Source organism: Salvelinus alpinus, chromosome 8 (genome assembly GCF_045679555.1).
Source record: "Salvelinus alpinus chromosome 8, SLU_Salpinus.1, whole genome shotgun sequence".
In the NCBI taxonomy this organism is placed as follows: Eukaryota; Metazoa; Chordata; class Actinopteri; order Salmoniformes; family Salmonidae; genus Salvelinus; species Salvelinus alpinus.
Window position 1 is genome coordinate 22,834,527 of NC_092093.1, and position 23,507 is coordinate 22,858,033.

General features: G+C 43.9%; 1 protein-coding gene across 4 annotated transcripts in view; it reads right to left on the reverse strand.

Moving 5' to 3' along the window:
* Positions 1 to 2,550: 2,550 nt before the first annotated feature.
* Positions 2,551 to 23,507, reverse strand: part of LOC139582735 (sestrin-1-like) — a 72,393-nt gene continuing 51,436 nt past the window's right edge. Inside the window, exons 1-9 of one of the 4 annotated variants that reach the window (XM_071413019.1) lie at positions 8,101 to 8,694; positions 7,024 to 7,089; positions 6,647 to 6,847; positions 6,294 to 6,476; positions 5,731 to 5,967; positions 5,290 to 5,550; positions 4,903 to 5,093; positions 4,586 to 4,730; positions 2,551 to 4,417 (exon numbers count right to left, since the gene is read on the reverse strand). In XM_071413019.1, coding sequence (XP_071269120.1) covers positions 4,331 to 4,417; positions 4,586 to 4,730; positions 4,903 to 5,093; positions 5,290 to 5,550; positions 5,731 to 5,967; positions 6,294 to 6,476; positions 6,647 to 6,847; positions 7,024 to 7,089; positions 8,101 to 8,202 — 1,473 coding nt within the window. In that variant the 5' untranslated portion in view covers positions 8,203 to 8,694 and the 3' untranslated portion in view covers positions 2,551 to 4,330. Of the gene's footprint in view, positions 4,418 to 4,585; positions 4,731 to 4,902; positions 5,094 to 5,289; positions 5,551 to 5,730; positions 5,968 to 6,293; positions 6,477 to 6,646; positions 6,848 to 7,023; positions 7,090 to 7,208; positions 7,263 to 8,100; positions 8,695 to 23,507 lie in introns of those variants that run through there. The other 3 variants (XM_071413020.1, XM_071413018.1, XM_071413016.1) reach the window with 3 other exon arrangements.

Genomic DNA, 23,507 nt, shown 5'->3' on the forward strand with positions numbered 1-23,507 from the left:
CAGACCCAGAAACGAAACACACACTATGACGCAGGCACCGGTTGACAGTACGACCGCAATATCTTTGATATAATACGACCAAACAAGCTATATTTTCCTTCCTTCTCTTTCTCTCATGCTGTTGAAGCTGCTCCTCTCTAATGCTGCTGGGGGGGGGGGCAGAACTGTCCAGAGTTTTATCAGCCAACCTTCAGCAGCAGATGCACTCAGGGAGAGCTAATGTAAGGCAGTGTGTGAATCATATGTGACTTAAACCCCTCTCACCCGGCATGTGATGTGTGTGTACAGGCTGGCAGACAGTGAGGGACTTTGGGGTGTGTCTGGCCTGGTGTGTCAGACGCTGTGGAACCTCACTGAGAAGGGGGGGGGGGGGCAGGGACAGACTCCCCATCCACACTGGACAACCAGGAGAGAGAGGCACTGTTTGAGTACCAAACACTGTACCTAGGTACGGAAATTATTTAGAAGAGGTTATTTTACTGAAAGTTTTATGAATAACCTTTTATAGTTATTATATGCTTTGGTCTACTGCTGTAAACAAATACTTTATTTTTATGTTGTATCGTTTTGATGAAGCTCTGATTCAGAGGGGTTGGGTTAAATGCAGAAGACACGTTTCAGTTTAATGCATTCGGTTGTACAACGGACTAGGTATCCCCCTTTCCCTTAGACGAGGCGCTGCAGTGGACCTCTGGTGATTACATGAACATCCACCGAGAATTCTGGGAGTCAGAGTTCCGTCCTGTGGCTCAGAGGCTGAGGGACAGGATCCAGACTCAAACTGTCAGCCATCTACACAGTCTCCCTCCCTAAAGTGTGATGTCCTAGCCTTTCTTCTTGCTGTGCCCTGCTAGCGTCCTGTGACAGTCTCCTCTCCAGTGTCAGTCTGTACTCAACACACTTTACCTTCCGGTTCTACCAGTCTCTCTAATTCCATTAGTAAGGTCCTGACCAGGGAAAACTCTGGGACTTAGTTATAGGCTGTTACTTGGGTTTAGAGTGTTTTCCTAGTCAAGAAAGCCTCTTGGCCCTAGCTATGATATATGGATTTTTGAGCCCCTGACTTGTATGACAAACTGTTGTTTTCCCTTTAAATAACAAATTGTTGTTTTTGTTGTAACTGGTAAAGTAATATTATCATAAGCTACTCTTACATATGACAATAATTGTAAATTGCGTCTGTGGTGATAAAAAGTTAAGACATTGTTAATCTGTGAACTGCTGTAAGTAATAAACCACAACAAAACAAAGTGTCTTAAACGTTCTCCTTCTCAAAGCCTTTATTGTTACAGATATGGACCAGGCCAGGCAGTACTGCTGCAAAGTTAGTAAACAGCGTTTTTTAAATCACATCGTTATTATCATTACATCAAATAAAGAACAAAAACGGCACTTCTGTCAAAATAAAATAAACTTATCCTGCAATAATAACGCCTTACAGTGACCACAACCCAATAGCATTTCATCAGCCATAGTTAATGACACACATTGTTCTCTACATGATAGACACCTGTCCGTCTGGGTTGATAAAGTTAGTTAGTTGGGTGATCGTGGAGGTATTAAGTGCAACTATTGTTTATAATAGTCTCATCCTGTTCAGATTGTCATAGGGAAATGAGGCAGTTCAGTATCAGTAGAGATATGGACCAAGTCACCCTCTGTTTGCCCGCAGTAGGAAAAGTCCCTGAACATCCAAAGAATTCAGTCTACAGCCAGTCATCCACAAGGATGCCAGGGAGTTTCCGCAGGGAGAACAGAACAGGACAGGAAGGTGAGCAGAATAGAGCTCAAAGGTGATCCTAGAAGGAATTTTCCCTCTCATCTCACTGCACATTACAGACGGGTCCAAGTGTTCTAGCACAACAGGTGTGGGAGTAACGTTCAACCTTGACTCGTCAACACAAGCAAACATTGAACCACAGAGTTCAGTGTAGTATAAATAGGAGGACTGACTCCCCACTGGACAAAAACTAGTTGAATCAACATTTTGACATGATTTCAACAACAAAAATGAAATGTGTTGACGTTGAATCAAAGTGGAAAAAAGCTATCAAAACAAGAGAATTTAGTATTTCTTTACCTAACTTTTAACCTAAATCCAATGAGATGGTGACTTTTCTTCACGTTAGTTGACAAGTAAACCAAATCTAAATCAAAACTAGACATTGAACCAGTGGGTCCACACTCAACACAGGAAACCAAAACACTGCTAGGATTTAGACTCACACACCGAACAGTCTCATGCGTTTGTAAGAGACATTTCTTTATGTGGGACTCATAATTGCATTAACTATGCAACATGCATCTGTAATAGCCAGATGGTTCCTACATCATTACTGATGACATATTGTCAAATGCCATTGATGGAGATCAGATGTTTCTTGTTAAGGTTGCAGATAATACATGCATGTGTGCTGTGACTACAATTTGGTGGGCTTGTTTCATGAATGATTCAATGTATAGATCATTTATATCTAATAATGATATGATTATGTTGATGCAGCAGCAACAGTTCTAAGGAGAAAACAAAAAAATTATACAATGATTCAATAACATTCCATTTTTTTTTATATAAAAAGTTTCAGTATCTGACATTAGTCAGAAGTTTGATAAAACCTCTACACTTCCTCTCACAACCACCCCCAAATAATGTACCATTCCATAATCAACATCCTCATCTTCCTCCTCCTCTTAACGTGAAACAATCATTCAACTGTCCAACTGTATCAATCCACCCTCAGTAGAATGCAGTACTTTACTGTTTTTAGTCAACAAAAATAAAAGGGTGGAGAGTCCACCCCTCGTTAAAAAAAAACTGATTTTGCACTGGTTAGGCTCCCACAGAGGGAACAAGCACATCTATGACCGACTGCAGTCGGACTGTATCGACCACAGTCGGTCCAATGAGGACCAACTGGGCTACCTACGAATGAAAGCCAAGCGACCCAGAGTGATAGAGTCATTCTGCTCACCAAAGAGCACTTCTTAATGTGATACAAAAGAAAACAGAAGAGGTATTTATTTACTGGTACAATTCACAATACCCAAAGCTTTGAAAGTGTTAGGATGCCCAGGCCAGGGTCAAAGGTCGAGGGTGAACGGAAGACAGACAGGTGAGGTCATTGTTATGACAACCGGAAGCCAATCCCCTGGAAGACCACTTTGTTTTAGCTTTCATGTTCTTTTTCTTACAGGACAAAGCTTTTTACCAGAAACAAAGAAATGTAACAGTCACCACACGGAAAGAGCTACAGCAGGGGCAAGAAGTTTCACCCTTCAAATTACCTCGCTTTCTTCCTGCTTTTTTGTTGCTTGAAATTTCAACACACTTTTTTTCTTGATATTTTCTGTAAAACACATGGAGTTACACACACACACATCCACACATGATATTTGTCACAGACATCAGTCTCTCATACAGAAGGGGTTCATCATACGTACAGTAAAACTAAATAGGGCTCAGACAGTGTTCTTTTTTTAGTTTTTCCCTCACCTCTCCGTTTTCACACACTTCTTGGGTTAGCTTACACAAACAGTTTCAGGGTGGGGGGTATTGGGGAAGGGGGGGGGGGGGGTAATGCTGTGGGTTTATGATGGATAGGGTTCTTAGGGGTGGGGGGAGGATGGGGGGGGTCAATATGACCCCTTGCTTACATGAGCAGCAGTATCAGGCAGCACCTCTACACACTATACTGTGCTGTATGACATAACCAGGCACACCAACACACAGGCCAAATAATGCTTCCATCATCTCCAGTTACAGCAATAACAACATCAACCACATGATGATAACAACTTCTCTTAATACAAAAAAACTAAAGCAAAATATATTCAACAAAAAACAGTGACTACATTATCAAGTGCAGACTGGTGCACTGCTTTGCTTTCTGGAGATTTGCTGTGGGTTCACACACTATACGGAGATTCTATTGACATCATCCACTGAGGTGTATTGGAATACTGGAAGGGTAGCCTGTGCCATCTGTTTCTTTTCCTCTGGCCCAGCAGAGTGTCTGCTCCAGGCTGCCCCCTCATGGTGAGTTTTGGCACTGCGGGTAAAGAGGACAGCTTATCTTTCCACAAGTGGGTTGAGATGACTTTTCTTTTTGCAGTTCTTTTTTTTCTTCTTTCATTTGCTTTTTTTTGTTCTCTCCTTCATTTGTTCTGTTCGTTTTTCTTTCCACATCACGAGGACGAGCTTCGTCGCGACGGACGGGGCACCTTTCATCTTTTTAGTTTTCTGTTTTCCCCCTTGGTTTATTTCTTCTGAAGTGTCCCACGAGAGCAAAGACAATGACAGCAAAAAACAATGATAAACGCCAAAAGCACTTCATGTCATGTAGCGGGTGATCGCTCTCAGAGCGTAGAGCAGTTCTGCCTGCATGCGCGCTTCCATAAGAAGCAGATTGACATGGACCTGGAAGAGTGAGGGAGAAAGAGAGAGTAGAACGCATTACAAAACTGCTCCACAACATTACTCCAGTCACACAGATCAACAACTAGGAGAGGAAACTATATAGAAACGTTAAATGCTAACAGAAACATAAACCCATGGAATAAATAAAATAGAAAGTTGTCCCCTTACCTTCTCGGAGTGCTGGAACTGTCTCCAGAAGCTCTCGTACATTCGTTTGGTGGTCTTCTCCGGGCTGCACACCATGGTCTTAATGTAGACCTTAAAGCTGCGGTCCAACAGCTGGTTAATCTCCCCGTAGTCATAGTCATCATACCTGAGACAAAGTTATACAGTAACTACATTACTGTACGAAATTACTGCACTTTGTCAATGTATTAAACACGTGATAACATTCTTCTTTTGACTGAATCTAGCATATTACATCATTAAATATATACATTTACATGAGTAGATTTGTGTTTGTATAGAGCCAGTGAGTGGCGTACCTGATGCCGAACATGCAGTGGATGTAGTTCCAGATAGCCCTGCGCAGCATGGTGGTGTCCACGTCTTTGTGCATGGCCATGGTGTTGTAGGTCAGGTTGTAGGCCATCTGGAACTTCTCATCCAGCAGCTGACCAACGTCAGGGTACAGACGGTTCACCAGGGAGTAGCCGTGGTCCTCCCAACTGTAGTCCTGAAGAAAGGAACGCAAGGGGTTAATCAGAATGTCTGGATATCAATTGATCAATCAGATAGATAGTCCATAGCGCAACATAGTAACATTTAGAAAATGTAATCCTGAAGTTATTGAGAAAAAACTCTTCACTTTCTCTCTCCTTTTCTCTCTTTCTGGCTCTCCCTGAAGAGGTGTGTGTGTGTGCACTATATACCTGCACTCTGAAGGTGGGTACATGTTCTCCTCTCCTGGAGAAGTCCTTGTAGCCGTAGCTGGGGTCTTCAAAGTGCCTGGATACGTCTCTGGATGGCACACACTCCTCGTCCTCTGCCGTGGCCACCAGCATGCTCTCGGTCTTCTCCCTCTCAAAGCGTGTGGCCATCTCCTCCTGACTGGCTTCCTCTTCATCACGACACTCCTGCAGCTGCTTCATCCTCTCCATCAGCACCTCCACCTCACCAGACACCTCCGACACCTAGACACAGGAACAAACACACATTCTGGTTCAGGGCACTGGTCATACACAGGGCAACCACAACCACAAGAAGCACTGCGCTCACAACCACACGGGTGTCAAAGCCGAGTGACTAACAAACCTACAGCTTCTCTCCCTCGCTCACCCACACACAGTCCTGACTCTCCTCCTCCCGCTCACCTGGTGGTTGCCTCTCCTCTCCTCCAGGTGGCCGTGCCCGTTGCCATTGGCAATGTCGCAGACGCAGTACTGGCTGAGGGAGGGGGGTCTGAAGGTGTGCCCCCCGTCACTGTGGATCTCGGGGGTGATGCCACAGCCGAAGGTAAAGGAGGCCAGGGAGTGGTAGTGTGTGAGGAGCACCACAGCATGGATCAGCTCAGCCAGGGACCAGCTGTGTTCTTCAGCCTTCAGCAGGTGCTGGAGAGGGGGGGGGGGGGGGGGAAGAGCTGATACGTCAGTCAATCAGTAGTTTCCTTTGGGTGGAATCTTTTACTTCCTGTCTCACATTCTATCCATCCATCCACTTCCAATTGTTTTATTCGCTCTACCCATCCCTTCCCCTCTTCCTTCTCTACAGATCCCCCTTTCAAAAAGTTATATAACTAACCCTGCAAAGTCAGCAGCTGTGTAACTCTGGCCAGGCCTCATCCAATAATTTCGGTGTCTGTTACATAACCCTAACCTGTCCCTCTGTCCAGTCCTGGGGGTGTGTGTCACAGATCCAGCCCCCCCCCCCCGCGTACCTCGATGTGTGCCTTGGTGAGAAGCCAGGGCCGGTGGGCCAGTATCTTGTTGAGCTCCCCGAGGGCCTGCAGCTTCTGTGGGGCGCCGTCCAGGCCTTTCAGCCACTTGGAGTCCCCTCCCACCTGGAGGAAGTCGTTGACGTGCAGGTTGACCAGGTAGGAGCACTGGTGTCTTGCTGCAGCCTGGGAGGGGAGACAATTACCAGACTGCCCAAGAACTCTAAATGTACAGTCTATAGGTGAGTGTCCATGAATTCAAAACGTAGGTAAAGAGATATACAGGGCTTGATCGTGCCTCTGTAGTGGCTATACTGTGGTAGTGTAGAGGTTGGAGAGGGGGTTAGGGATCTCACCATGATGCCTATGTAGTGGCGGTAGTGCAGGGATAAGGGCCCGTCCATCTGCAGCAGGTAGTGCTGTGTCCTCAGAAAGCTCTCCAGGTACTGTGGGTGGAAGCCCATCACCAAAGAGATGTTGTCAAGGCGACCCAGTGCTGCGAATGCGTCCTCAAATATCGATTGTGTCCTGGGGTCTACTTTACTGACTTGAAGGATCTGACGCAATAGAGACAGTGAATTTAATGTAATTCACTTATTGGTATAAGATGCTAACTAAAGATCTGTAATAAAATGTCAAAGTTATTGATAATTTGTATAGATAAGTAACAAGTCAAATGTTTTGAAGTCCAAAGAAAACTCCAGTGGTAAAAAAATGTTTTTGTTCTCCATACCTCTTTTTCAGGGATAAATCTACTTGGTCCATTTCCCAGGGGTCTTGGGATTCGAACTCCAAAGTCCTGCAAGACAAAAGAATACAAAAAACACATATTATAGTTATGCAAGAGCCAAATGCAACAGTGCTCATTGGCGTCAAAAGCTAAAGGCCAGGGGGAAAACTAATTGAGATTTTTCGTACCACTTTGCCTGCGAGCCCTGACCGTGTAATATTGTACATCCTTCTGTGGGATATCGTATCTCACCCCCTCCACTAGCCCACACATTCGCTCTATAGTCGGGTTGGCGCACTGCAACCGCAGCCTGTGCAGAAATAAATCTCTTTGTTCAACATTTCGCTGCAGCAAGCCATAACAGCAGTCTCTATAAATGTTACAAAACTATCAAAATACACAAAAAGAACGCTTGATAGATACAATGTATCATGCCTATAGTGGCTATGTAACCATTTGCAGTTTGATACACACTTGATACAAGTAATACCCTTGATACAATATTTGACAATGTTATTGATCAGAAAGGCTCGCATACTAAAGTAGTTAAATAAACGAATTCAAAATATGATTGACATCTCACTCAACATAAAAACAGCCAACTGTCAACTTGAAAAGTCGCTGATTGCGACATGTCCTACAGGCTAGGGCTGACTGTCTGCTCCGTTTGTCCCTCTGCGCGGCGCAGCACAATGAGCTGGCAGAATGAATGACCTAGAACTGCCGGCCGAAGATTACTCGAAAGCGACAATACTGTCTTGCATTGAAAGACACCAACCGAAAAAAGTAGAACCTTATACCGAACGGTGTATAGAGTCGGCAGTAGGATGACAAAGAACTGGAAAGAAAGTAGAGTTGACAGGCAGCGCAAACTCCTCAAACGCGTAAACAAGGTTGGACACAAAATAAAAGACTGCACTGCAGTTCCTTCGCTCGAAGCCACAGAAAACAAGTGGCTAAAATGACATGAAACTGTATTGTCACAAATTAATCATCTAAATCCCAAAACGAAAGCACGGGCTTTCCAAAACATGCATTCACTGTCAAAATAATTTCCCCTTTATTTTATTTTCCTCTTACCTTTTTGCTCAGCCGTTCACACTGAGTGCATATTTTAAATACGTCTGTCACTGTAAATGAATTATTTTCAATGGTTTCTGTTGCTGCAGTTGCGTGCTTCATAATGTGTTCTCGGTGCGATCTTATGTTTTCAGGTATACAAATATAAAAAGGTCTACTTCAATGGCCGTTTCCTTTCTCGCTTTGTTTCTTGAGGGACTGGTTAATAAAGTGCTCAGTTGTCAGCCGGTGCTGTCCTACAGCAGAATACCGTTCTCTCTCTGCGGATACAGTCCGTAAATAAACGGAGCCTTGGTTGACTGACGTGCGCAAAAGCCAATCCCATGGCGAAAACAACCTCCATTCATCCAATGAGATATAAGGGCACGGAGAGAGGAGGAGTGAACTGTGTAGAGAGGTTAGCGTCTTAACTTGAGCATTGAGCGAGCCCCCACGAAAACATCATCAATCGTGTCTCTAATTTTGTTCCTTGCTGCTGCCATTGATTATCAATGGATATCGACTGACCATCACTCTGCAGCGCACAATATGGCGTGAAATGGTGACTTCGACCAACTGCCTGCTTATTATGGCTTTATTACATGATACATAAATCATTTTTCAACCTTTCCACCCATAGCTGACCCTGTGCTACATGGACGTTCGCAGGCACCTGCTATCTTATGTCATGTACATTGAAAACAACAGAGAAAAGAACAGCAAGTCCTTCACTCTGTGTGTTATAAATGGGAGGTGGAGCATCACAACTGTAAATATGGTGGCAGATCTTGTACTGTCCAGGTATCTTACTGTGCCATTATATGTCTACAAACAGCAAATCAATTCCAGCTTTCCACTTCGACTATCAGTTCAGATAAAGCAGCCTTAAACCAAATCAGACAGGGCTGTATAGCACCTCAAACAAACCTACCAGGAAGTCTCGATAAAGACAGGTCTATCATAGAGCCTGTCAGTAAAGACACTGCCTGGAGCGGATGATGTCACCAGTCATTGTTGTTGGTGTTTACTGTACTGTACCCTGAAGTCATTTATGAGTCATTTTATAATGCTGTTTTGTCAGATGGTTGGAGCATGAAAGAGCTTTGGTCTAGATATGACTACTCAAAAAAAAAAAAGTACTACAGTGGCATGAAATCTGAGTATCTGACTATTGTATTATAAATTAGTGGTGGTAAATAGCGGCTGCATAATTGTGATAATTGCTTATTACTGCAGCACAGCCAGCCAGGTCAAGTGTTCCATGGCAGAGATACCACCAACAACCTCATTAGCAGCACATTACGCCACTGGAAGGCTGATCATATTAATATTATCTAATAATAAACTCAAGGCAGGGGTGGCGGGTGGAAGAACCAAATAAAAACCTGCTAAAACAAGTTATATTAGGTAACATGGAGGAGTGGTGTGAGGGAGCCCAGATTGTTGTTTATCACCAAGCTGATCTGAACCAAGCTCCAATCTAACACTCCGTTTTAGAGCCTGGCTGCCTGGTTGATATGGGCCTGGCTAGATACATAGCACGCCATTTGGCAGATTCATTGTGTGACGGTGCCCCTCCCTCACTCCTGTTACCCCTAGGGAGGGGTGGGGGTAAACATGCCCTGGGGCTGGAGTCAGCACTCTACAGTTTCCCAGCAGCAGAGCCAGCACAGTGTGTGAGCCCCATGGCTCAGCAAAGTTGCAGAGCAGAAGAGGCCTGGTCAGCGTTCAGCTTACGACATGCCCTTTTCACATAAAAGAGAGTTAGCCTAGGCTAGGCCAGGGCCCCGACTGGCCCCCAGCCCCCCCGGACAGGGGACAGGGCCCCGACTGGCCCCCAGCCCCCCCGGACAGGGGACAGGGCCCCGACTGGCCCCCAGCCCCCCCGGACAGGGGACAGGGCCCCGACTGGCCCCCAGCCCCCCCGGACAGGGGACAGGGCCCCGACTGGCCCCCAGCCCCCCCGGACATGGGACAGGGCCCCGACTGGCCCCCAGTCCCCCGGACAGGGCCAAACACTATTTTCAGTGGCGTACACAGCCCTACCACACCACCACCTACTCGGAGGGCTTTACTGTAGCCACGCCAGCCAGGGGCGGAGTGGGGGCGGTGGTTACTATAACATCATGATGATTAGTTAGACTGCAGTGGGAGGCTGGTAGAGAGCCTGCAGGGATCCTTCTCAAGCTGGTTCTCACAGTGCAGATAGTGAGCCTCTGAGAAGAAGGGATAGAGGGATTTGACGTGGTCCTCTCTTCACGGAGTCTGAATGAGCAGTCTAACTGACCGGTGTGGAGGGTTTGACATCATCAACTCATTGCTGTGAGATCTGGTGGCGTCTAACATTATGTCATTGCAGTTCTAGCAAACCAACCATGATGCACAAACCACCCGCGCGCACACAGATAAGGGACTCGTGGAGAGCATTGCCACACATTAGTTAATATCCTATTGTTACAACTGACTGGGAATACATTCTAAGCTACAGATAAGACCAACAATGGTAGACATAGAAAGATTACATATTTGGGTGGGGTGGCTGGGGTTCGAGAGGAGTAAGTTAGAGACCTGTTAGTAAACTATTAACTATCACATCCATGTAACTGGTTTGTGATTTTTATAACATTTGATGGACAGGATAAAAGTAATTAAGATTAGAGTGGGCCCTGAATAAACAAACAACAGCCAACATCAGTCCAGTCACAAGTTCAAGCTCCGGTTCGAGTTCTGAAACATTGATCCCTCTCAACTTGAAATTCAACTAACATGAAAGGACAACTCCATAAGAGAATGTAGAGAGGAATTTCAGTGTCACTCCCTTAACTTTGACAAAAGTAATTAACATGTATAATACATGCAAATATGTAACACATGATAGTGTGTGATTTTGTACCTACTCTATCACTATTTATCTTTTCATTTTAAGAGAGCCCGTAAAAACATAAATTATTCAAAGAGTAGCATTTAAACACTTGGGCATTTAGGAAAAAAACGTTGAAAAAACTTTAGAAGATGGCAATTGTAAATGCAAACCTTTTAGCTGCTTTTGCCAATAAAAAGAGGATACAAGTCAAAGGGATTAAAAGAGAGAAAAAGAGAGAGGAAGCCAAAACTAAAGCTGTACACATTATGTGCCCCAAAAGTGGTCTGCAGTGTTTTTAACATGCGATGAAAATACAAGAGAGCGGAGAGAGCAAATCACAAAACCGTGGGGAAGTTCAACAAGTGGTAGAAGTCCTCCTAACCAGTTCAAACCTGACCTTTCGCTTAGCAGAGAGGAAGCAAAAAACTCCCTCTCGTACAATGACATAAGCCTAGCAACAGGCTTTCACCAATCACAGGCCAGAACAACATTTACAGGGTCCAATCGTTTCTCTCACTCTCCCCCTCTTGTTCCTCTGGTTAAAAAATAAATAAAAAAGTTTTGCTAGAGCTGGGAGAGAGTTTGACTAACTTTTCACTTTGCTAACTAAATCTCCCAGCAAGTTAAGAGCTGTTTTGAGTGCGAGAGTGTATACAAGTGTTGGTGTGTGCGTGGGGGGAGTAACAGGTAGACCTCTATCCGCAGCTTAACCCAGAGCAGTTTCACAAGAGCAGCCCACATCAACAGTGTACTGTATGCAGCATGCATATTCCTTATGTCACTTTGTTTCTCTGTCTTTTCATGCTGTTTACAGTTGAGGTTCTCCAGTTGTTGGTAAAGTCTGTTTAAACTTAATGGACAGGAGATAAATCAACACAAAATATACATACAAATACACTACAGTTAACTCTTGTTCATTTGCAAATAGTGAAAAGTAGGTATTCTCCCCTCTCTCACCCTCCCTCTGTCGCTCTCCCACTCTTCAAACAACGCTCGTTTCGAGCCAGTCCATTCCATCACTAAGCAGTTAACATAACGGCTAAGACTTGGCATAACACTGCACAGTTAACCCTCACGTCCCCATCCATGTCCACTTTGAAGTTCAGGACAGTTGGACTTTTCTTCATTCACATGTCAAACAATGTCACATCATTCAAAATTGTAACTCAATTGCTTGCTTTTCTATGTTTCTGCAGCTGCATAGCTATAATTGTATACCTGGAGATGGTGAGCCTTGAGTTAGACATGTAACTGCCAAAATAATGGAAACACATGAGTAAATGAGGGATACAAAGTATATTGAAAGCAAGTGCTTCCACACAGGTGTGGTTCTTGAGTTAATTAAGCAATTAACATCCCATCATACTTAGGGTCATGTATAAAAATGCTGGGCAGGCCATTATTTTGGCTACCATGGCTATGCCCTTATAGGATGGCAATGCCCCCATCCCCACAGCAAGAGTGGTCCCTGAGCAGTTTGATGAGCATGAAAACATATGCCATGGCCGTCTCAGTCAACAGATCTCAACCAAATTGAACACTTTCTGAAGATTCTGGAGCGGCGCCTGAAACAGCATTTTACACCACCATCAACAAAACACCAAATGATGGAATTTCTTGTGGAAGAATGAAGTTATATCCCTCCGATAGAGGTAAAGACGCTTGCCAAGGTGCATTGAAGCTGTTATGGCACGTGGTGGCCCAACACCCTATTAAAACTTCTTAAGGCTAGGGGGCAGTATTCGGAAGTTTGGATGACTGAGGTGCCCAAAGTAAACTGCCTGTTACTCAGGCCCAGAAGCTAGGATATGCATATGCATGGTAGTATTGGATAGAAAACTCTAAAGTTTATAAAACTGTTAAAATAATGTCTGAGTATAACAGAACTGATTTGGCAGGCGAAAACCCGATGACAATCCATCCAGGATTTGTTGTTGTTGAGGTCATTGGATTTCCAATACTTTTCTATGAGAAAGCATAATTATTAGGACCCAGTTTGCAGTTCCTATGGCTTCCACTAGATGTCAACAGTCTTTAGAAATTGTTTGATGTTTTTTTAAATTTATTTTATTCTTTCTAAGTGTCACTCAGGTGGACTCTAGTGTTTTGGTGCGCATGAATGAGAGCGTGCTCCTCGTTTTTCTCCGGTATTGAAAACAGTTTATTCCGTCTTCAATTTGATCGATTATTTACATATTAGGTACCCGAGGTTGGATTAGAAACGTTGTTTGAAATGTTTGGATCAAGTTTACAGGTAATTTATTAGATCCTTTGTAGGGCGAGTTGGAACAGGTGTATTTCTGAATCAAATGCGCAAAATAAAAAACGGACATTTTTGGGATATAAAGGACTTTATCGAACAAAACGACCATTTATTGTGTAACAGAGACCTTGGGATTGCAAAAAGATGAAGATCTTCAAAGGTAAGCGATTTATTTTATCGCTAGTTATGACTTTCGTGATGCATCTGCTTGTTTGGAAAATGTTTTCATGCTTTTGTATGCGGGGCGCTGTCCTCAGATAATCGCATGGTATGCTTCCGCCGTAAAGCCTTTTTGAAATCTGACAAAGCGGCTGGATTAACAAGAAGTTAAGCTTTTAAATGTAAGATATTTGTATTTTCATGAATGTTTAATATTACGAATTTAGTATTTTTGAATTTCGCGCTCTGCAATTTACCGGATGTTGTCAAATCGATTCTGGTAACAGGATTCTAGCCATAAGGGATCCCTAAGAGGTTTTAAGACACCCTGTTGGGGGCCTCCCGAGTGGCGCGGTCTAAGGCACTGCTTGCAGTCACTAACACTGTTTAACCTTTTGTCAATAGGGGGTGCTGTTAGCACTATTTTTTTTGACATTGCCAAATTAAACTGCCTAGTAGTCAATTCTTGCTCGTACAATATGCATATTATTGTTATTATTGGATAGAAAACACTCTCTAGTTTCTATAGCCGTTTGAATTATGTCTCTGAGTGAAACAGAACTCATTCTACAGCACTTTTCCTGATATGGAGTGAGATTTCAGAAATTTTGGCCTCTGGTCCCAGGTCAGTTTTAAAGTCCCTGTAAATCCTATGAGGATACAAACACTGCCCATGCCTTCCTCTAGATGTCAGTAAGAGGTGACAATTTGAATGGAGTCGATTGCGCAATCAGGGCCAGTATAAAACGCGAAAGACCGGATGTACCGTTCTTTTCCTGCTGCGCCTCACGCAAGATGGACGTCGGACTCTCTCTCTTTCCAAGCATTGGTTTAGCCACTTATATATCGCCGGTCATGTTTTTACTCGTTATAGGTGTTAAAAACATCATAAGGTAGTTAATTTAAACCGTTTTATAGCAATTTATATCCGTTTAGTTCGATTTTGAGGCATTGCTTTGTGATGCACATTGAAGCGCCGGGCACGTTTCGGGGTCCCGGTCGAACGTTAGTGGGCATTTCGACGGACAAGAGGACAGCTTTCGACCAAAAGAAGATTAGACCCAAGAAAGGATACATTGCCCAAGATACTGATGGAAGAACAGCTCACAGTAAGAACTATTTATGATGATAAATCGCTGTTCTGTTGAAAATTTTTAAACGCATATGTCGCCATTTTGTTATGTGTAGCTTCGCTTGGCGGACCCGGTATTGCACAGTAAGGATAATTTTACAAATGTAAGTCAGCGATTGCATTAAGAACTAATTTGTCTTTCGATTCCTGTCAACCCTGTATTTTTCTGTCAAGTTTATGATTAGCTATCGATTAGACTAGATCACTCTCAAATATAGCGCCCGACATTTTCAGGGCAGTTTTGCTAGTATTCTCATTGTATAACCACGTTTTTTTGTGGCTAAATATGCACATTTTCAAACAAACTCTATATGTATTTTGTAATATGATGTTACAGGAGTGTCATCGGAAGAATTCTGAGAAGGTTAGTGAAAAAATTAATATATTTTGGTGATCATAACGTTATCGCTCCCCTTGCCTTTGATTCATGCTGGGGTAACGTTTGCACATGTGGTATGCTAATATAACGATTTATTGTGTTTTCGCTGTAAAACGCTTAGAAAATCTGAAATATTGTCTGAATTCACAAGATCTGTGTCTTTCCATTGCTATGCTTTGTCTATTTTTATGAAATGTTTTATGATGAGTAAATTGGTAATACACGTTGCTCTCTGTATTTATTCTAGTCGAGTTGTGATGGTGGGTGCAATTGTAAACTATGATTTCTACCTGAAATATGCACATTTTTCTAACAAAAACTATCCTATACAATAAATATGTTATCAGACTGTCATCTGATGAGGTTTTTTCTTGGTTAGTGGCTATCAATATCTTTATTTGGCCGAATTGGTGATAGCTACTGGTGGAGAGAAAAAATGGTGGACAAAGAAAAATGGTGTCTTTTGCTAACGTGGTTAGCTAATAGATTTACATATTGTATCTTCCCTGTAAAACATTTTAAAAATCAGAAATGATTGCTGGATTCACAAGAAGTGGATCTTTCATCTGGTATCTTGGACTTGTGATTGAATGATATTTAGATGCTACTATTTACTTGTGACGCTATGCTAGCTATGCTATTCAGCTTTTTTACTGGTGGGGGGTGGGGGGTGCTCCCGGATCCGGGTTTCTGACTTGGTAGAAGTTAAGAGCCTGGCTGATCCAAACCAAGCTCCAATCCGGTCACTACAGAACCGGCTGTGACCGGGAGACCCACAGCGACGTCCGTGTTAAGGGAAGGTTTGGCCGGTGCGGCTTTACTTGGCTCATTGCGCTCTAGCGACTCCTTGTGGCGGGCCGGGCACCTGCAGGCTGACACTGGTCGTCAGTTGAACGGTGTTTTCTCCAACATATTGGTGCGGCTGGCTTCCGGGTTAAGTGGGCGGTTTGGTGGGTCATGTTTCGGAGGACGCATGACTCGACCTTCACTTCTCCTGAGCGCAGGACCAGCCAGCTGGCTGGTGTGTTTACGGACATATTCAATCAATCCTTATCCCAGTCTGCTGTTCCCACATGCTTCAAGAGGGCCACCATTGTTCCTGTTCCCAAGAAAGCTAAGGTAACTGAGCTAAACGACTACCGCCCCGTAGCACTCACTTCCGTCATCATGAAGTGCTTTGAGAGACTAGTCAAGGACCATATCACCTCCACCCTACCGGACACCCTAGACCCACTCCAATTTGCTTACCGACCCAATAGGTCCACAGACGACGCAATCGCAACCACACTGCCCTAACCCATCTGGACAAGAGGAATACCCATGTGAGAATGCTGTTCATCGATTACAGCTCAGCATTTAACACCATAGTACCCTCCAAACTCGTCATCAAGCTCGAGACCCTGGGTCTCGACCCCGCCCTGTGCAACTGGGTCCTGGACTTCCTGACGGGCCGCCCCCAGGTGGTGAGGGTAGGTAACAACATCTCCACCCCGCTGATCCTCAACACTGGGGCCCCACAAGGGTGCGTTCTGAGCCCTCTCCTGTACTCCCTGTTCACCCACGACTGCGTGGCCATGCACGCCTCCAACTCAATCATCAAGTTTGCGGATGACACTACAGTGGTAGGCTTGATTACCAACAACGACGAGACGGCCTACAGGGAGGAGGTGAGGGCCCTCGGAGTGTGGTGTCAGGAAAATAACCTCACACTCAACGTCAACAAAACAAAGGAGATGATTGTGGACTTCAGGAAACAGCAGAGGGAGCACCCCCCTATCCACATCGACGGGTCAGTAGTGGAGAAGGTGGAAAGTTTTAAGTTCCTCGGTGTACACATCACGGACAAACTGAATTGGTCCACCCACACAGACAGCGTTGTGAAGAAGGCGCAGCAGCGCCTCTTCAACCTCAGGAGGCTGAAGAAATTCGGCTTGTCACCAAAAGCACTCACAAACTTCTACAGATGCACAATCGAGAGCATCCTGTCGGGCTGTATCACCGCCTGGTACGGCAACTGCTCCGCCCACAACCGTAAGGCTCTCCAGAGGGTAGTGAGGTCTGCAGAACGCATCACCAGGGGCAAACTACCTGCCCTCCAGGACACCTACACCACCCGATGTCACAGGAAGGCCATAAAGATCATCAAGGACAACAACCACCCAAGCCACTGCCTGTTCACCCCGCTATCATCCAGAAGGCGAGGTCAGTACAGGTGCATCAAAGCAGGGACCGAGAGACTGAAAAACAGCTTCTATCTCAAGGCCATCAGACTGTTAAACAGCCACCACTAACATTTAGCGGCCGCTGCCAACATACTGACTCAACTCCAGCCACTTTAAAAATGGGAATTGATGGAAATTATGTAAAAATGTACCACTAGCCACTTTAAACAATGCCACTTAATATAATGTTTACATACCCTACATTACCCATCTCATATGTATATACTGTACTCTATATCATCTACTGCATCTTGCCATCTTTATGTAATACATGTACCACTAGCCACTTTAAACTATGCCACTTTATGTTTACATACCCTACAGTACTCATCTCATATGTATATACCGTACTCTATACCATCTACTGCATCTGCCATGCCGTTCTGTACCACCACTCATTCATATATCTTTATGTACATATTCTTTATCCCTTTACACTTGTGTGTAAGGTAGTAGTTGTGGAATTGTTAGGTTAGATTACTTGTTGGTTATTACTGCATTGTCGGAACTAGAAGCACAAGCATTTCGCTACACTCGCATTAACATCTGCTAACCATGTGTATGTGACTAATAAAATTTGATTTGATTTGATTTGATTTGAGAGAAGATCGTAATTGGATATCACGAAATTGGGGAGAAAAAAGGTGAAATACAAAAAAATTATAGATTAAAAAAACACTATGCTGGGGCATTAGGTAGCCTAGTGGTTAAATGCGTTGGGCCAGTAACCAAAAGGTTCCAGGTTCAAACCCCTGAGCGAATCATCCCTAGGTGAAAAATATGTCGATGTGCCCTTGAGCAAGGCACTTAACCCTAATTGCTCCTGTAAGTCACTCTGGATAAGAACGTCTGCGTTTCCTTTATTTTGGCAGTTACCTGTATGTTGCTGTCGATCAGTGGTCCTCTACGTAGCCTAACAACAATAATAACCGGTGAGAATTGATTCATGCATTTTTCAGAAAGTCAAACTCGAAGAGCAACAGGTGAGAACCTGGGAACCACTGACATTATATAAACCAGAGTTTAAATCCTCTAATTCCTCCCTCTACTCCCACTCCCCTCTCTATTTCCCTCTCCTTTTCTCTACTCTCCCGCCCCTCTCTGATGTGTGTTTATTCTGGCATGCTATCAGAGTGCAGCAGCCTCGCCAAACGCCGGCTTTCCTGAGCTGAGAGGCGCGGTTGAGAGCAACGGGCCCGGCACAGGACAAACGCACACCAGGAGGAAACCGCTTTCCCTGGATTCCATGAAGTGGAGCGGAACTCCATGGAGCAAAGAGCACAACAATGTAATAGATTGCAGTGAGGGTAGAGAGGAGGGAGGAATCTAAAACAAAAGAGAGAAAAAAAACTCCAAAACACTTTCCTCTTCTTTATGATTTGTGCTAACATACAGTAACCCCAACCCCCTCTAACTCCCCCTGATCTCCTCTTCCGGAGTTCGGTGCCTCACAGGGTTCACCTCTGGGAACTGTGGAAGATACCACGTTTTTTTCCGCTGCAGAGGGGTGCAGGAAAGAGTTCAAAGGATAAAGTTTAGGGACCAGAGAGGTTTAAGAGGAAGAGGGTGTGCATGGTAAAGAAACATACAAAGATCTGGGGTCAGTTAACCATCCCAAAACTATAACCTTGACCAAACTGACCTTAGATCAGTGCAGCTCCAACATGCAGCTCCAAACTATCCAGTGGTGAGCTGTGTGTCTCATGGCAGTCAGTACCAGCTTTGGTTTTTGGTTTGTGAGAACCAGACTCAGCTCACCACCGGGACCCCGTCCAACACATCCCTGATCAGATTATAATAACCCTTAATAAGCATTCACAACAGATCCAACCCCTCACCTGATGGACAATGAAGCACTCCTCTAACTCTATTTCCACAAACGACAACGCCACACAACAGTAAAAAAAACACACAAAAACACAGCTCACCATTGGTCAATGTTCCAACACGTTATCAGTCTCATCTGATTGCTCATATGGTTAAAGGAAAGAAAAACAATGAAAGTGTAAATTAACTCTTTGTATGAGAGAGCGGGACTGAGAGAAGAGCAGGCATGGGGGGGTGAACTTCAAGGTTGAACAGGTCTACTATAGCCCATTATGGAAGTGTGAAAGAGTAAAAGTATGGGGGGACGTCCAGGTCTGATCATGTCCACTGATTATGAATGACTGACAGACAGGGCAGCGGACAGACAGACAGTCTGATGCAACACGTCGCAGACATAATGGCAAACATCCGAGATATGACAAGTTCATTCTCCCTCTCAATAACTGTGTGTGTAATATATACAGTATATCACAAAAGTGAGTACACCCCTCACATTTTTGTAAATATTTGAGTATATCTTTTCATGAAGAAATGACACTGAAGAAATGACACTGCTACAATGTAAAGTAGTGAGTGTACAGCTTGCATAAGTGTAAATTTGCTGTCCCCTCAAAATAACTCACAGCCATTAATGTCTAAACCGCTGGCAACAAAAGTGAGTACACCCCTAAATGAAAATGTCCAAATTGGGCCCAATTAGCCATTTTCCATCCCCGGTGTCATGTGACTCAGTGTTACAAGGTCTCAGGTGTGAATGGGGAGCAGGTGTGTTAAATTTGGTGTCATCGCTCTCACACTCCCTCATACTGACTGGTCACTGGAAGTTCAACATGGCAAAGAACTCTGAGGATCTGAAAAAAAGAATTGTTGCTCTACATAAAGATGGCCTGGGCTATAAGAAGATTGCCAAGACCCTGAAACTGAGCTGCAGCACGGTGGTCAAGACCATACAGCGGTTTAACTGGACAGGTTCCACTCAGAACAGGCCTCGCCATGGTCGACCAAAGAAGTTGAGTGCACGTGCTCAGCGTCATATCCAGAGGTTGTCTTTGGGAAATAGACGTATGAGTGCTGCCAGCATTGCTGCAGAGGTTGAAGGGGTGGGGGGTCAGCCTGTCAGTGCTCAGACCATACGCCGTACACTGCATCAAATTGGTCTGCATGGCTGTCGTCCCAGAAGGAAGCCTCTTCTAAAGATGATGCACAAGAAAGCCCGCAAACAGTTTGCTGAAGACAAGCAGACTAAGGACATGGATTACTGGAACCATGTCCTGTGGTCTGATGAGACCAAGATAAACTTATTTGGTTCAGATGGTGTCAAGCGTGTGTGGCAGTACAAAGACAAGTGTGTCTTGCCTACAGTCAAGCATGGTGGTGGGAGTGTCATGGTCTGGGGCTGCATGAGTGCTGCCGGCTCTGGGGAGCTACAGTTCATTGAGGGAACCATGAATGCCAACATGTACTGTGACATACTGAAGCAGAGCATGATCCCCTCCCTTCGGAGACTGGGCTGCAGGGCAGTATTCCAACATGATAACGACCCCAAACACACATCCAAGACGACCACTGCCTTGCTAAAGAAGCTGAGGGTAAAGGTGATGGACTGGCCAAGCATGTCTCCAGACCTAAACCCTATTGAGCATATGTGGGGCATCCTCAAACGGAAGGTGGAGGAGTGCAAGGTCTCTAACATCCACCAGCTCCATGATGTCGTCATGGAGGAGTGGAAGAGGACTCCAGTGGCAACCTGTGAAGCTCTGGTGAACTCCATGCCCAAGAGGGTTAAGGCAGTGCTGGAAAATGATGGTGGCCACACAAAATATTGACACTTTGGGCCCAATTTGGACATTTTCACTTAGGGGTGTACTCACTTTTGTTGCCAGCGGTTTAGACATTAATAGCTGTGTGTTGAGTTATTTTGAGGGGACAGCAAATTTACACTGTACACTCACTACTTTACATTGTAGCAGTGTCATTTCTTCAGTGTTGTCACATGAAAAGATATACTCAAATATTTACAAAAATGTGAGGGGTGTACTCACTTTTGTGATATACTGTATATATATTTCTCTACCCAGCAGGTGACAGATTTTAACCAGCCTTTCCTGCTGGGTACCTGTCTTTTCTTCTTGCTCTCCCTCCTGCCAGGCAGTGGTATTCTTGCCATTTTGTTTCCTGTGTGTCATGAGTATCCAGCTTCACTATGAAGCAGAGAAGATGTGATATTGCCTAATCGCTGTGGCTCTACCTTTTTCCCCAGGTCCCGCTACCTCATAACTAGACGATGAGCCCCGGCACCGGCCGGCTGAACAAACCACTGGCAGAGCCCTGTTAGAATGGCACACCACAGCCAGAAGGGATCTGTTAATATTGAATTGTTTCTGAAATGCCTATTTGGTCGAGCAGAACATCTCTCGCTCTCAAATATGGAGGGAGGAGAATGTAGTGGCTGTAACAGCTGAGGCCTTGCATCCATCCATCCTCCCCTCTCAGGTCTTCTAGTCTCTCCTCATCTTTCCCTCCTTCCCTTCTTTAGGGTCGCCATCTCTCACTGTGACTAGCTTCCTCTCCCTCCCTCGATTTCTTCTTTAAATGTTCTATAGTGGTAGAGTTTACTCAACAGTGGTATTTACAGTCTAACGAGCATACACTGACTGTTCTGACTCCCTTTTTCCAGGGGAATATCATAAGTACCAAAAACACACAAACAGTGCATGGACACACACACCATCTCAAATCAAATGTTATTGGTCACATACACATATTTAGCAATGTTATTGCAAGTGTAGCAAAATGCTTAAGTTCCTAGCTCCAACAGTGCAGTAGTATCTAACAGTTCACAACAATACACATCTAAAAGTTAAGGAAATATATAAATATTAGATTGAGTAATGTCAGAATGGCATTGACTAGAATACTGTCAGTCTGCCATGCATTTACTTCCCATTACATGACCATGTATGTTCAATAGCGACCAGGGGAAATCGATAATTACATATTGGGATATTATTTGACAATATACCAAATCGTTTTGACAATGTCGCAATATAATTTTTTGCGCTAGTTGGCTGTAACTGCACCAAAACTCCAGTATTTTTTCTTCTTAGCTTGCTCAATCTTCTTTTTAAATAGGGAGTCAATTCAATTTACAGCACTTTCATTTCCATGAATGACGAAAACTAGTTCTCATGCCCTCTCTTGTTCCTCTGCAGCAGACATATGGTGAGCAATATGTTTGGAACATCGAATCATAATACATATAGAATCATGAGAATCGCATATCATATCGGCACTTAACTTCTTATGGCTACAGGGGCAGTATTGAGTAGCTTGGATGAAAGGTGCACAGAGGTGCCCATAGTAAACAGCCTGTTCCTCAGTCCCAGTTGCTAATATATGCATATTATTATTCGTATTGGATAGAAAACACTCTGAAGTTTCTAAAACTGTTTGAATTATGTCTGTGAGTATAACAGGACTCATATGGCAGGCAAAAACCTGAGAAGTTCCACTTCCTGTTTGAATTGTTTCTGAGGTGGCAGATTTTCAACCAAGCTCTCATTGAAATTACAGCGAGATATTGATGAGTTTTCACTTCCTACGGTTTCCACTAGATGTCAACAGTCAATAGAACTTTGTCTGATGACTCTAATGTGAAGGGGGGCCGAAAGAGACAGGAATTAGTAATCACTGCCATGAGGTGACCACGCATTGAACACGCGCCTTCACATTAGGAGGACCTCAGTTCCACCGCTCTTCTGAAGTCAATCTAATTCTCCGGTTGGAACGTTATTCAAGATGTATGTTAACAACATTCTAAAGATTGATTCAGTACATCGTTTGACATGTTTCTACTGACTGTTACGGAACTTTTGGACATTGTCACGTTATAGTGGATGCGCTTTGTGACTTTGGAATTGTTTACCGCTAACCAAAGTAGCTAATTGGACATAAATAACAGACATTATCGAACAAATCAAGCATTTATTGTAGACCTGGGATTCCTAGGACTGCATTCTGATGAAGTTCATCAAAGGTAAGGAAACATTTATCATGTATTTTCTGGTTTCTGTTGACCCCAACATGGCGGCTAATTTGGCTATTGTTCTGAGCTCCGTCTCAGATTATTGCATGATTTGTTTTTTCCGTAAAGTTTTTTTGAAATCTGACACAGCGGTTGCATTAAGGAGAAGTATATCTATAATTCCATGTGTATAACTTGTATTATCATCTACATTTATGATGAGTATTTCTGTTGAAACGATGTGGCTATGCAAAATCACTTGATGTTTTTGGAACTAGTGAATGTAATGCGCCAATGTAAACTCAGATTTTTTGTTAGAAATATGAACTTTATCAAACATGCATGTATTGTGTAACATGAAGTCCTATGAGTGTCATCTGATGAAGATAACCAAAGGTTAGTGATTAATTTTATCTCTATTTCTGCTTTTTGTGAAAGCTATCTTTCGCTGGAAAAATGGCTGTGCTTATTGTGGTTTGGTGGTGACCTAACATAATCGTTTGTAGTGCTTTCGCTGAAAAGCATATTTGAAAATCGGACACTTTGGTGGGATTAACAA